The sequence below is a fragment of the Sesamum indicum genome, linkage group LG8, assembly GCF_026168435.1.
Source record: "Sesamum indicum cultivar Baizhima isolate 11 linkage group LG8, ASM2616843v1, whole genome shotgun sequence".
NCBI classification, from domain to species: domain Eukaryota; kingdom Viridiplantae; phylum Streptophyta; class Magnoliopsida; order Lamiales; family Pedaliaceae; genus Sesamum; species Sesamum indicum.
In genome coordinates, this window is record NC_142664.1 from 10,816,239 (window position 1) to 10,830,263 (window position 14,025).

The following is a 14,025-nucleotide window of genomic DNA, read 5'->3' on the forward strand; positions in this document are numbered from 1 at the left end:
ATTATATATATAATGAGATTAAAAATTTTAATCAATAATTAGATATCTTAAAACTCGGGCTCCTGATTCATACGAAATTTAAATATATATAAGATTGTGTTCGTTAGATCATATCAGACGGTATAATTTAAAATCACATGGCCCGATTCAACGGTACACCGTCTTGAATAATTACTCTTATGTTTTCAGTACGATATCTCGACATCTGTATATCCAATAAGTCTAAAACTTTACCAAATGTATTTTTTTATAAGTTTTATCGTATCTAATAGTCTGATCTGAATTTTGATGGCCCGATTAACCCATGTTGTTCAACAATGTAAGATGATAATTATATCAATGTTATACTAACATTTATAAATATATAAATTTTATAGATTGTGAACATTTATTAATTTCAACTATATCTATGTAAAAATTTTATGATCTCATGATTTAAAATAATAATAATAATAATAATAATAATAACAATAATAATAATAGTAGTAGTAATAATAATAATAATAGTAATACAAAAATTCAAAAATCAAAAACCCATCACTCTCTCTCTCTTGTTCTCGTTTCTTCTTCCTCTTTCTTTCTCTCTTTCTGTTTCTTCTCCATTCTTTCTCCTCTCTCCTTTAATCCATCTCTTAGATCCTAACCCCAAGCTCACGGCAACAAGGACGGCAGGTCGGCGACGAGGACGGCAACGAGTACGGCTTCCATCTTTCTCCTCTCATTTCTTCCCCAAACCCATCTCTTAGAACCCTAGTCCCAAACTCACGGCAACAAGAACGGTAAGTCGGCAACGAGGACGGCGACGAGTACGGCTTTAAGGCAATCCTTCTTTCTCTGTTGCATTTTACTTGTTCTTCTTTTTCTTGGGTTTGGGTGTGTTTTTAGGGGACTATGATTTGTTTAATTCTTGTTGTTGGATTACTTTCCAGCCTTAGTTCCTTACACTTTTGTTTGCTTTGAGAATTGTTTGTAAAAGGGTTGTAATGTTGTAAGGAAGAAGTAAAATTTCTGAATTTCCTCTCATCTCTTTCTTCTCTCCTTCCCACCTCCATTCTGCTGCAATTTTATTCAAATTTTCTGGAACAAATTTTCTGCTACAATTTTCTGGAACAAATTCTTGATCTCGAGCTCGAAATCACAGACTCGAGCTCGAGCTCGACAAAAATGGTCGAGTTCAACTCGTTGCCACCCCTACTCTGAAATATCACAAGAGATTGATTGCATGTTTTTTTACAAAATTATTGGAAGTGGACGGGCATCAACATATGTGAGCAATATAATAATAAGATGGGGGTAATTCGTAATTTTCCATAACTAGAAGGGGAGGGCTGTGTAAGTAATCACTCTTTTCTTTTCTTGTTCAGTTCTACCGTCTTCGATTTCAGGCAAACATACACAAAACCTCCACGAACCCTCACACGCACATCTTTTTCATGGTCCAGAAATACAACACTTGTTATAGATTGCAAGTTGAAAGAAGTAACAAGGGATGGAGGGTCAAGGTTTAGAAGAGAATGAAGATTCAATTTCAGCAATAAAGGAGATGAGGCGGCAGCTTGAATCCCGTATGGATACCCTCCACACGACGCAGGTAGACCTCATTGCCTCCCTCCAATCCCTGGTCCCGGACCTCGTTTCCTCTCTCGACCTCTCTCTTAAAGCTATTTCCGGTATTAACGACAAACCTTTTACCCCCCTCGCTCAAATTCTCCCATCCAAACCCAATTTAAGCAAAGCCCTTGTATCCAAATTTCCGTTAGAGAACTCCAAAGTCTCTTCTTCTGCCGCTCTCTCGAGGCCTTCACCTAGAGAGACTGAGAGGGCTTTGGTTGAGGAGAATGGTGGCCCACTTTCTGTTGTTAGGTCGATGGTGGCGGTCTGTTTGTTAGAGAGGGTGCCGTTTAATCCGATTGATTCCTCGACAGTGTTGAGGAAATTGGAGAATGATTCATCAGCTACGGTGGCTGAGAGGGCAGCACTGAGGGAGTTGGGTGGGGAGTCGGGGGCAATCCTTGCAGTGGAGATGGCGCTAAGGTCCATGGTGGAGGATAATGGTGGAGTGGACTTGGAGGAGTTTGTTGTGAGTGGGAAGTCAAGAGTGATAGTTATGAACATTGATAGGACTAGGCTTTTGAAAGAGTTGCCTGAAACTAAGCAGTTGAATGAGGGGAACTCCAATGATGGGAATAGGATAACTGAAGCAGGAAAGAGTGGGGAGAATATGTTTGGTGGAGGTGGATTTGGTGTTGGGAGGGGAATGCAGGATATGTGGATGGGAGGACCAATGATGATGGGGCCAAGGGGTGTTGGGCCGAGAGGGATGGGGATGATAGGGGTGCCAAGAGGTGTGGGGGTGCCGCCCCCAATGCATAGGCCATCTCCAATGGCCCCCAGTGGGCTGCAAGGTGTGGGAGGAAATGCCCTTGCGTTAAAACCGAGGACGGAGGAGGATGATATGAAGGATCTTGAGGCTTTATTGAATAAGAAGAGTTTTAAGGAAATGCAGAAGTCAAAAACGGGAGAGGAGCTTTTGGACCTCATCCACCGGCCTACTGCTAAAGAAACTGCTGTCGCTGCTAAAGTATGTGTTTGTTTGAAGAAAGTGATCTATTTAATTGTGCTTTTCATTTATTTCTACTTAATTCACTTGCATAGCGTGTTTATGATAACTAGAATGCGCATAGAGAGGGATCTTTATCTTCCGCATTTTCTTTTCTATACGGAGCATATACATACTGTTTGCCATTCTTGAAGCCACTTGTTGCTGGTCTATCAGGTATCAATCTAACTATCAATATAAATTCTGCTGATTTTGTATTAGTTCAAAAGCAAAGGTGGATCTCAAGTGAAAGAATACTGCTCCGCATTAACAAAAGAAGATTGCCGACGTCAATCAGGTTCCTTCATTGCTTGTGAAAAGGTGAGTGTAGAGCTATTTTTCTGTCTCTATTGGTGAAGGGGGTTTATCTGGAGGAAATCTCTCTTATTACTGTAGATGAAGTCAATCATTTGTTTATTTTCAGTATAAAATTATAGAATACCCTGGAACCCTTTTCACTACAAAGATTCTAGAAGTGACTTCGATTATATTGTATCTACTAAATCTTTCACTTGATTTAGGTTCATTTTCGGCGTATAATTGCTGCACATACTGATGTGAATTTGGGGGATTGTTCATTTCTTGATACCTGCCGTCACATGAAGGTACGCTTATATTGTTATTTCATTTCCTATTGAGATTTATTTGGCTACATGTTGAAACCAAATTACTGATACTTGTGTTGATGATAGACATGCAAGTATGTCCATTATGAGCTGGATTCAACTCCGGACGTATCACCTATGATGATGGGTCAAGCTACTTTACCCCCTCCCAAGCCATTGAAGCCTCAAAGTGCTCACTATTGCTCGGAAGTAGAGCTTGGAGAGCCACAATGGATTAACTGTGACATACGTTCATTTCGAATGGATATTTTAGGGCAATTTGGAGTTATAATGGCTGATCCTCCTTGGGATATTCATATGGAATTGCCTTATGGAACTATGGCTGATGATGAGATGCGCACTCTTAATGTTCCTGCATTACAAACTGATGGTCTGATATTTCTTTGGGTTACTGGACGTGCAATGGAACTTGGACGGGAATGGTATGCCTCTTTTTATATTGATTCTTCTTTATCTTAAAATGATGTACTTTTTACTGAATGGCCTTAATGCTACTGGTTGGAGGATCTATGTTATTAACTTAACAAGAATTAGATTACTGGATGATTTACCTTCAACCATCAAAGCAGCCCCAGCTGCTTCTTTTACTAGGAAAAAGTTATCTGGCTGAAAATTGATGGATGTCTGATAAAATCTATGCCACTGTGTTTATTAGTAGATTCATTAATGTAAAACTTTAAGCAGTAGGATCTCTATCATGTAAATTTTTGGAATAGTTAGACTATTGCATGATGTGGGAGTGTTCATATTCACAGTGATTAAAGAATGGTGCTGTTGCTTGTTCTATTCTCTTGCATAGAGAGTAAATTCATGTCTGGTTTGTTCGAATTTTACACTTGAGCAGTCTGGAACTTTGGGGGTACAAGCGCGTAGAGGAGATCATCTGGGTGAAGACCAATCAACTTCAGCGAATCATCAGAACAGGTCGCACTGGCCATTGGCTCAACCACAGCAAGGAGCATTGCCTTGTTGGAGTAAAGGGTAATCCTGAAGTAAATAGAAATATCGACACTGATGTCATTGTTGCCGAAGTTCGTGAAACAAGTCGTAAACCAGATGAGGTTAGTGGACATGCTACTATTCATAGTACAGTTAGGGAACTGACGAAGCTCATCTCTCAACATTTCTTTGCTTGCATTTGATTATTTCTTAATATGTATCTTTCCTCTTATAGAGCTGATACGCCAGTTCTTAAAGTACATGGATCGGGAACATCCTTTGGAATGAAATCCCATCAACTATTCCTCAAGTCACACTCTTAACCTCCTTAACTGACCACTCACTCTTAACCTCCTTAACTAACCTAACTTCCTTCTGTCCGCTGGATTGCGCTAATGTGTACTATTTGACCCCCTTCACTTTTATTACTTTATAATCAAATATCTGAAAATGGTTGATATACTTAGAACAATTCTGTATTTTAGGTTCTATGTTAAAGCTATGGTGTTTACATACAGTATACGTGTGTGTATATACATATATAAAGAAATCTATTGAAGAAGTAAGGTTTTAGTTATAATATGATATATTATATGTACTTAACATGTCTAATATTCATTGTGGAATATCAACATTAGATGTAAACATATACAGGTACTCATCCACGTCAGAATAAATTCAGCATCATTTGAATGTAAAATACACCCATTGGATATGTGCTGACATAAACAAATTTTGTTATTTTCATTTTTAATTTTCAACTCATAGGTTGTATCAAAGCCACAGAAGAACTTGGTTCCTCCTTTTTAATTGCATTAATCTTATTTTTTGAATCCTTTTTTCAATTTCCAAAATTTTTACGAAATTAAATTAGGTAATAAGGTTTTATAGCAAAGGATCATGTCTTACTAAACAGGTGGAATTTGCCTTCTTGATTGGAGCAAGACAACATGATGACAATCGAAAAATCACCAAAAATGAACTAGTCAAAAAACAAGAGTAGGGAAAAAGTTGAAATAGAAAATGAAGGAAAAGCTTGGTACTCTTTTTTTCTAGTTATTCACATCCTTGATGTAAGAAGGGGAATTGGCTTCTGTTAATTGAAAATTTACATAACCTGTTATAAAATGCTTGTGAGCATTCTCTCAATCCCAACACTGAAAACGGTATTTAAACCATTCATCGCCTGAGTACAACAAACTAACTTGATATTATTTGACTTTGGGTGGGGGTTTGAACTGCCTATTTTCCAGAGCGATCAGTTAAAGTACCCTTTTGTCATAGTTCTCCAATTTAGAGTATACTGGGTTTTCCGAATACATTTGTGCCTAACACTTGCTTGATGTGTTATAGATGTATCCCATGCTGGAAAGGATAAGTCCCAGGACAAGAAAGCTGGAGTTATTTGCAAGGATGCACAACGTACAGGCTGGGTATGCTCTCTTGATTACTCTTCCAAGCTCCAACTATGGGAAGTATTTGTTTAGTGAAGATAACTAAAGGTCGTTAAACTGTTTATTAATCTGAACTTGATTTCTATGCCTTTTGAAAATTACCGGAATACGATTTTACTAATTACTCTGACCAAGAGAGTTGTTCTTTAGGATTTGAAAGGATTTATATAGTGTATCATCATGGGGGTTGACGAATTATGGGCTTGGACACCTCAAAGCTTACATATATATTAAGGGAAAATCACAAGTTATGTTGATGTCCTTTGTTCTTTCCTTCATATCTTATCTACAAACTCAATCAGCAGGTCTTCAGTATGGGAATAATCTTAAATGACAAACAAACAGTCAAACAAACTGAGTTCATTCCAGATTTATTAACTGTTACAATCGAATCAGTTTGCGAGGGTACTATAGAATAGTGGAGAACAGGAAATTGGAGGTAGAGCCAAAGCGGCTTGAGAGATGTTAAAATTTGCTTTCTGGTAAAACCTACTTGTGTATTTCTACTGGGTTGAGAAATGTCGTCTAGCTCTCCTTTCCTTCCCCAAAATTATATTATTAAAGGGGTGTAGTTTCGTTTAGACGTGTATTAACGTAATCAATTCCTATTGGCAAAAACCCGAATTTACCGTGTTGAAAGTCCCCACCAATCCCAATTAGCTATCCGAGTCAATATCTGGGTTATATTTACTGGAGCAGGAATCCATGTGTTATGGTGATCGAAGATTTGAAACAAGATGAAGATATACGCCTATAAACTGATCTAGCTAACTCTACAGAAACAAGGGCATGAACACCACATTGCTCTGCAAGTGACAGCTCAATTTGCTAATTGACTTTATCTTGAGAAAAAATACGTTGTTTGGTTCTTAATGACTAAATGTTTGGGAGCTAAGCTTAGGCTTCTAGTTCTCGTGATGATAATCTGTATATTATATATAATTACAATCACATATGCACTACTGCAACATGGTTTGGCATATATTGCGACTTTTGTCTATTCTGAAAGCAATATCAAACACATCTTCATCCATTTTTAGCACTTTTCAGCAATATCAGAAAACAGTACAAAGCATTACTAATATTCCCATATACTACCCAAAATATCTCAAACTCAAATTTGCTTTTATAAACCAAACCTCCTCGAAAATAGCTCCAAACAGAGCCCTTGACTTTTCAACTTCAACCCTAAAGCTCCCTTTGGAGGGAAAATCATGGTGTTGCTACTATCAATATCACTTGATAATAACTACTGAAAAAATGACATAATATTCTGAACTTTATATATTTGCTTAACAAAATTTTTACTAGAACCTAAGCCTCATATCTTTAAACATCTAGTTTACCGTGAACTTGATTTTGTTCTGTATTGTTCTGTTGTGCATAAACTGACCTGATCTCGAGGGCCTGGACATATTGCTGCTCTTTTGACTATTTGTTTCCATCAACATAACTTTTTCTACCAATGGGAAACCTACTATAATCAGGCTCCTGACGTATGGCTCCCATTAGACAGGTTGACTGTAAACCTAGGCCTTGGAATTTGGTCATAGTGGTTATTGACTTAGGTGTTTGACTCGCTTTATATCATAATTATTCAGTTTGTTCTAAATTTGGTTAAGGGAAATATGCAAAGGGAAAAGTAAAGCTGGTCTTCTAAAATTAATTACATCTTAGCAGAAGTACGAACTTAGGCATTTTGTTGATCCGTTTGCTGTACTGGTGCTCATACTTGACAACTTGCCCATGTGTGATTCAGTTGTCTCCATACTTATTTTGTTGGATCAATAGGCATGTTATGTCTGACAAACTTATGCATATCACCCTAGAGTCCAGTAACATGGTCTTATTTGGAAATCCCATTCTCTTCCTTCTTTTTTCACATTCATTTCTTCCGTGTCACTTACCAGAAGTCCATTTATTGATATATTTCTTTTGCTAAATATTCATTGGCACTTCAACTGTTGGAAAGTGTTTATCACCACTGCTTCTGTCCACTCTTTCTTGGCTCTATCTCCTGTTTGATTCCTATGTGATACACACATGTGAATTGAGATATATCTAAGAAGGATACGTTGGAGGCTTTCTCAAAAAAGTGATCTTCAAATAGGCGTGGTTACAAGCTTCACTGGAGCTTTAAGTTTAAATTATTTCCTTTATATGTAGCTTCTCAAAAGATCAGTCTTGGTTGTCAGGTGGTTATCACTTGGTAATCAGTTGCAAGGAGTACGGTTGGTAGATGAAGGGCTACGAGCAAGATTTAAGGCAGCCTACCCTGATGATGATGTGCAGCCCTCGTCACCGCCAAGGACAGCTGCTATGGAAGTGGACCGCCCAGCTCCTCCATCAAGAAATCCATTTGTTGAAGGCGAACCCAAGTCCTCTGGACCCCAGTTCGCAGAGCCCACAGGTCCAGCAGTACCATATACTTTAAATGCAAAAGCAATGAGCGTTGATGGAGACATGACAAACTAAATCCAGTATCTAATTATATGTTTGAGAACTGATTCCCTCTTTGCTTCCAATCTCTTACATGATTGAATTCCGAGCCAAGTTTTTGTCTTACTTAGATAGCTGCCTTTATTGGCTGAATGATTAGTGAGCAGTTCTTATGTTAATGTTTCTCAAAAGATTAACTGTTATACCCTGTAAGGAAAGGAAAAAAACTTGTAGAATACATATTAACTTTCATCAGGTGGAGGCTGATAATCTGTCATCGCAACTCCTGGGAATTATTTGCCTGCTCCAATTAATTTTTCCAAGTAACAGTACTTGTTGATGGCTGATGTATTTTCTTCTGTGGTATGGTTCATCTGCCGTCGAGCTTTAGGGTAAAGTACAGCTTGCCCTCCTAAACAATGGTGCATGCAGCAGCAGGTATCCGCTAAAATTACCAATCATATTGGCAAAATTCTCAGTGGCGTATCGGGGCAACCGGTCTCGAGTATTCCACATCATGTACAGTGTAGAAGTTGGGACTGTATTTAGATTGATAATGTTGGAGTGACGAAATTCAGATTCATAATAATAAATCTTTTGAACATGGTAAATTTCATGTTACAGATGGTATCAAATTTTTGTCTTTTTGAATTTTATTTTGTAATGAATGTCAAACTTATTTGATGTCTGAGTTATTAGAAAATATTTTTCCAAATCATTTCATCCAAATATAGGGTAAATTACCACCTTCTTCTAGCCTTGTCTTGTTTTACCCTTGGTGCATCACTTGATCTGTACCCTCATAAATGTCTCGATTGCAATTTGATTCAAAATATAATTTTGTAAAGTCTACTTGATTGGTTCCACGAATTTTACAGAATGTAATACTTTTATTGGAGCGCGATGCACGGGTACAAATATATTTTTAATAGTAAATATATTATCTATAGTTAGTTTATGATATTATTTATGTGTTTGTCGTTGAAATATTAGTATTATATAATTATATTTTCAAAATGAATTAATAATAATTATTTTAATTGATACGGAATTCATTTACTTGTAAATTTAATTGGAGCTATTAAATAAAAAGTATTTCTCAAAATTAAAATTTTATATTTCGTATTCGCTGATAATTATATTTCATTACCTTGTACCAAATCAATTAATATAAAAATAAAAATAATGACATTCAAAAGTTCAATAGTAAAATAAAAATAATTAGTCAAAACTCAATTTGGATTATTTTAATAAGAAGTTTCATTTAATAAAAGATCAACAATATAAATATAGTAAGGGTACAATAAGAAAATGTACTGAGATAAAAGTATGAATGTTTTCTCATGATAAGAATAAATTTTTTGGATATTCTCACTACTTTATATTTAATCATAAGTTACACTTATTAGTATTTGCAACATGATACGTCCATTATATTATGGAAAAAATTTATAATCTAAAAATAATTATATAATATTAATATTAAAATAAAATTAATTAGCCGAAACCCACTTGATTTTAATTTTTCAACAATATTTTTAATTTAATAAAATTGAGGATATTTATTCTATATTATAATTTTATTTTTTAAAAGTTTGGATTAGTATTTAGATGTTACTCATATGTTATTCATTTTAAATTTTACTATGCCCTAGTAATTCATTTTCTTATAGTTTATTCCTTAAGTTTTTATTTAGTTACACTTTAATTTTTCAAGTTAATTTCTTGACTTTAACATCTCTAAGCTTTATCTTTGTCTCAAATTGATCCCTCTGATCATATTATAATTGAGGGTAAAATGATAAGCTTAGATTTCTTTTTCCTCACTTTTATCCCTAAATTTCTAAGTTGTCAACTTTGAGTTAGTGCCACTACAAGCAGGAAAAATTAGATTCATAGAATGATGATTTGTTATAGATTTAAGAACTCAAATTTGTACATATGTACAACAAAAAAGATTTTATTTAAATCAGGTTCGGTCAAAATGCCACAGATCATACAATAAATATAATATATTTGACATATAATGGATCACTCTTCGTAAATTGTAAAATCAATTACATGACAAATATATTATATTTGCAGTGTAATTGGTTCATATTTTAAATTAAAACTTTTCTATACACGATACTCTCATGATACAATGTGATTGGGATAATTCATTTGAATGTATATTCCAAGGGAAAAATAGTCAACTTATATTATGCTTATTATGTTGGGTTATTTGTTTCCTTGATAAGAAATTGAAAAGTAATATATTTTAATAATAAGGAGTGAAATTTTGTAATGATTGTTAATATATATTGTGTGATATGTTAGTATGGGATAATATTGATACAGTTATGTAATGATTACTAATATATATAATGGAAGTATCAAAATCTAGACGAATACCCCATTGAGTGTACGAATGTTTTCTCACAATAAAAATAAACGCGTAAGAAATTCTCAGTATTTATATTTAAAGATAAGTTGCACTTATTAGTATTATTTTACTTGTATTATACTATGATAAAAATCAAAAGTATGTGAATTCAAGTACAATTTCAAAATAAATTTCTACTATTCATATTAAAATAAATTCAAGGGAAAATCGTATTTTGGTCGCATATGTTAGAGCTTTTTTCGATTTAGTCCCTTTTGTAATGATTTTATGAGAAAACTGCATCTCATAAATTGAAAATTTTTCTCAATATTAGTTCTCACGTGCATTTTTTATCCAATAATTAACGAAAAATATAAATAAAATGTACAAAAAATGCTAATAAAACATTAATAAAGGTTTCAACTTATGGGATGTAATGTGAGAAAATGGCAATAAATGGAACTAAATTGAAAAGGCCCAAATGATTAATGAAAAAATGGACGAACAATGCTAACCACTCCTCTAATAATTGGCCGAAAAATATACGTGAGGACTAAAATTGAGAAACTTTCAACTTATGAGATGCAATATGAAAAAATCATAACAAATAGGATTAAATTAAAAAAGACTCTAACATATGCGATAAAAAATGTATTCTTTTCTAAAATCAATTAGTTAAAAGTCACCTACTTTAAATTATTCAAAAGTATTTCTAAATTAATTGGATTGATAATTTTTATTTAAAATTTCATGATACTTATTCTTTCTTATATATCTATATATTTAATTTTTGAAGTTTATAATAGGACTTTATATATTATTTTAATGCTAATCATTTTAAATTTTACTCTGCCTAAATTAATATTTTTAATATTTTAAAATAGGATAAATTACAACCACCTCCCTTGAGGTTGAGCAAAATTACAAGTACCACCTCGTTGTTTGAAAAATTACAAATACCCCATTGATTTTAACGTCCGTCTACAACTAGCCTATTTCCGTTATCTTTTCATCCAACTTTTATAATAAATTTACCAAAATGCCATTTTGAATTATAAATTATAATTTTATATATATTTTATTATTTTTTAAAATATTTTTATGAATTAGTATTCCCTATAAGTTATTTATTTCACATACCCTCAATTTTTTTATATTTTTTAAATATTTTTTTATGTTTAGAGAAAACAACCAGAGTAAAATAGTAATGTCCATTTTACCATCTAGGGACTACATAGTTATTTTTCATATGATGGGGTGTATGTAATTTTTCAAACAACGAGGGGATATTCGTCTTATGCCAAGCCTTAGGAAAGGTAGTCGTAATTTACCCTTAAAAATAGCTTCCAAAAATTAATCATATAGAAATAGTATTAGCCTTTTCATTTATTTTTAGTTGGATATATATATATATATATATTATTAATGTCCAAGTAGTTTAGAAGATTTAAGACTCTTAAATAGTCTTCTTTTGATACAATTTTATCTTTTAGAACTAATTTTAATCTATCATTTAAAAAATTTATTTAAATAAGAATATAAATATCTTTTTACAATAAAAACAAATATATGAGAGATTCATACTTTTATTTGCAGAATAGATTTTTGTACTCGCTTCATCTCTTTGCTATACTCATTTATTTTTATTTAAAATATAAATTTTAGATTACGAAATAATTTTCAGAACTCAAAACTATTCGGATGGATTCTGCAATTTGGCATGTACTTCCAAAAAATTTATTAAAACAAACAATCATGCAGTTTTACTTTTTTATTTTTTTCAATAACATATACACATTCACTTATAGTGAATGTTTAAAATCAAATAAGTATAAGAGTTTCATATTATTTCAAGAATACTTTTATTAGAATAATAATTCAATAAATTGACAACAGTACAATTTTAAATTTTAAATTTAAAGTTCATTATAATTGTATCAATGATTATATTCCTTGAATATAAAAATTTTAGAATATCTTTCTTAGAAATAAATTGTCCGACTATTAAATAATTAAAAACAATTTTAAGTTTTAAAATTTACTTTACTATTTAAATTGTTGTACCTTTGAAGTGCCGAAGGTACTGCTGCTATACAGAAGGACTTTGAAAGTATCTGAGTGGTGTGTCAAGCTGAAGTTTAAGGGAACTAGGATGAACTGCAAAGGAGAACTCATTAAAGCGAAGGGATTCCGGCGATGGCCCTCCAACAGCCAGGTTAGTAAGAATCCCAAGTGAAGTTTTAGTCACTATGTGTGTGAATGTCCGGACCTGGTATTGGAAACTGGGCGCCATATTTATATGTAAGGGTAGATTGCACGGATTCAGGTGATCTATTGGATTATGTTTTGATCTAACTGATGATAATAGTCCAGACATATTTTGGTTGATAACGACAGAAGGTGGTCCAGGGGACAGGACTGTGCATGCAAAACAATGCTTGTGGCGTTAACAGTTCCTTTTCTGACATTCTGTCCTTGGTGTGCGAAGGTCCCTAGAGACCTTCAAGTACCTTCTTACTTCAACTTCTCCAAGGTTTTTCCTTATCTCGTGGATACCTTCTTGAGTTATTGCAGGTCCTAACCTTTTATAGGTCCCGTCCAGTAATAGGAAGGTCCCATGAGGGATGTTGGAAATATCCCCACATCAGAAGTCCCCTAACTTACCAAGTGGACATACTAAAGTTGGGTAAGTGAAGCTATGAGACCTTCAAGCTCTATTTTTCCAGTCGTGTCCTTTGTCGCGAGTTTTTGCCCTTAGGCGGCAAAATTCAAGAAAAGTGTTCAGTAGGTTTTTCTCACTTACTGAGTACTGGGTTCTACAGTCCACTCGTTTGTCAACAGGTGCCACTGTTGTGGTCTCTTTTCTGCAGAGTCGTGCCCAATGCGAAGCGACATATGTTTTTGGGTTTCCGCGCCCATCCAATGCTATACATACCAATTCTTTCATGTTAAGTAACCCTTTGTCTTTCAAATTTCTTCTGTTCGTGAAAACTTTAGCTTTCGGGGGCCACCCTTTACTCCTTTCCTTTAATCAGTTCAATTCCATCTTTGTCCATTCTTTGAATTTCTGGTTCATCCTTAGCTATGTCGCAATCTAGTTCTTCGAGTGAGAGAACAATTACCAGTGGTCCCGGAGGTTTATTTGGTCCTGATAGAGTAGAGAAGCCATGTATGAGTTTTCGTTCATAAATCGTGAGAATATGGATTTATTTTGTAATGAATCTGAATATCCCTTTCTCACTTTGTCTTCTGTTCTAAGTGGTGCAGATGTTGATCTTTTAAGTTCTAGGTTTCATATTATGATGATTATGAAATCATTAATTCTTTGCCCCATGATTGTATACACCTTCCTTCGTTCAAGTGTAGAACTTTAATTTTTGCTGATTTTGAGGCTGGTCTCCGCGTGCCTCTATTAGGATAGGCGACTAGAAAGTCAATTGGATTGGAGGTTTTGGAAACCATTTAACAATCTTTATGAATATGATATTATCTTGATGAATGTGTAAGCATTCATCTGTGGCACCATGTGTTTGTTGTGCTTACTGTTTACGTTGAATTGTGTTTTAACGTCACAACAAATGCCCACAGACCAATTGAATAACC

The 14,025-nt window shown here is 34.2% G+C and overlaps 1 protein-coding gene across 4 annotated transcripts; it reads left to right on the forward strand.

Moving 5' to 3' along the window:
- The first annotated feature begins 532 nt into the window (after positions 1 to 532).
- Positions 533 to 8,384, forward strand: LOC105167810 (N(6)-adenosine-methyltransferase MT-A70-like). 4 transcript variants are annotated; one of them, XM_011087623.3, is made up of 8 exons: positions 533 to 779; positions 1,443 to 2,581; positions 2,822 to 2,920; positions 3,121 to 3,204; positions 3,292 to 3,647; positions 4,070 to 4,286; positions 5,518 to 5,597; positions 7,814 to 8,384. In XM_011087623.3, the coding sequence occupies exons 2-8, from the start codon at positions 1,490 to 1,492 to the stop codon at positions 8,091 to 8,093; spliced, it is 2,208 nt and encodes a 735-aa protein (XP_011085925.2). In that variant the 5' UTR covers positions 533 to 779; positions 1,443 to 1,489; the 3' UTR covers positions 8,094 to 8,384. The 4 variants fall into 4 exon arrangements, with proteins under 4 accessions (XP_011085925.2, XP_088739981.1, XP_011085924.2 ...); XM_088883855.1 differs by having other exon boundaries at positions 534 to 819; positions 1,365 to 2,581; XM_011087622.3 differs by having other exon boundaries at positions 534 to 819.
- Positions 8,385 to 14,025: the final 5,641 nt, after the last annotated feature.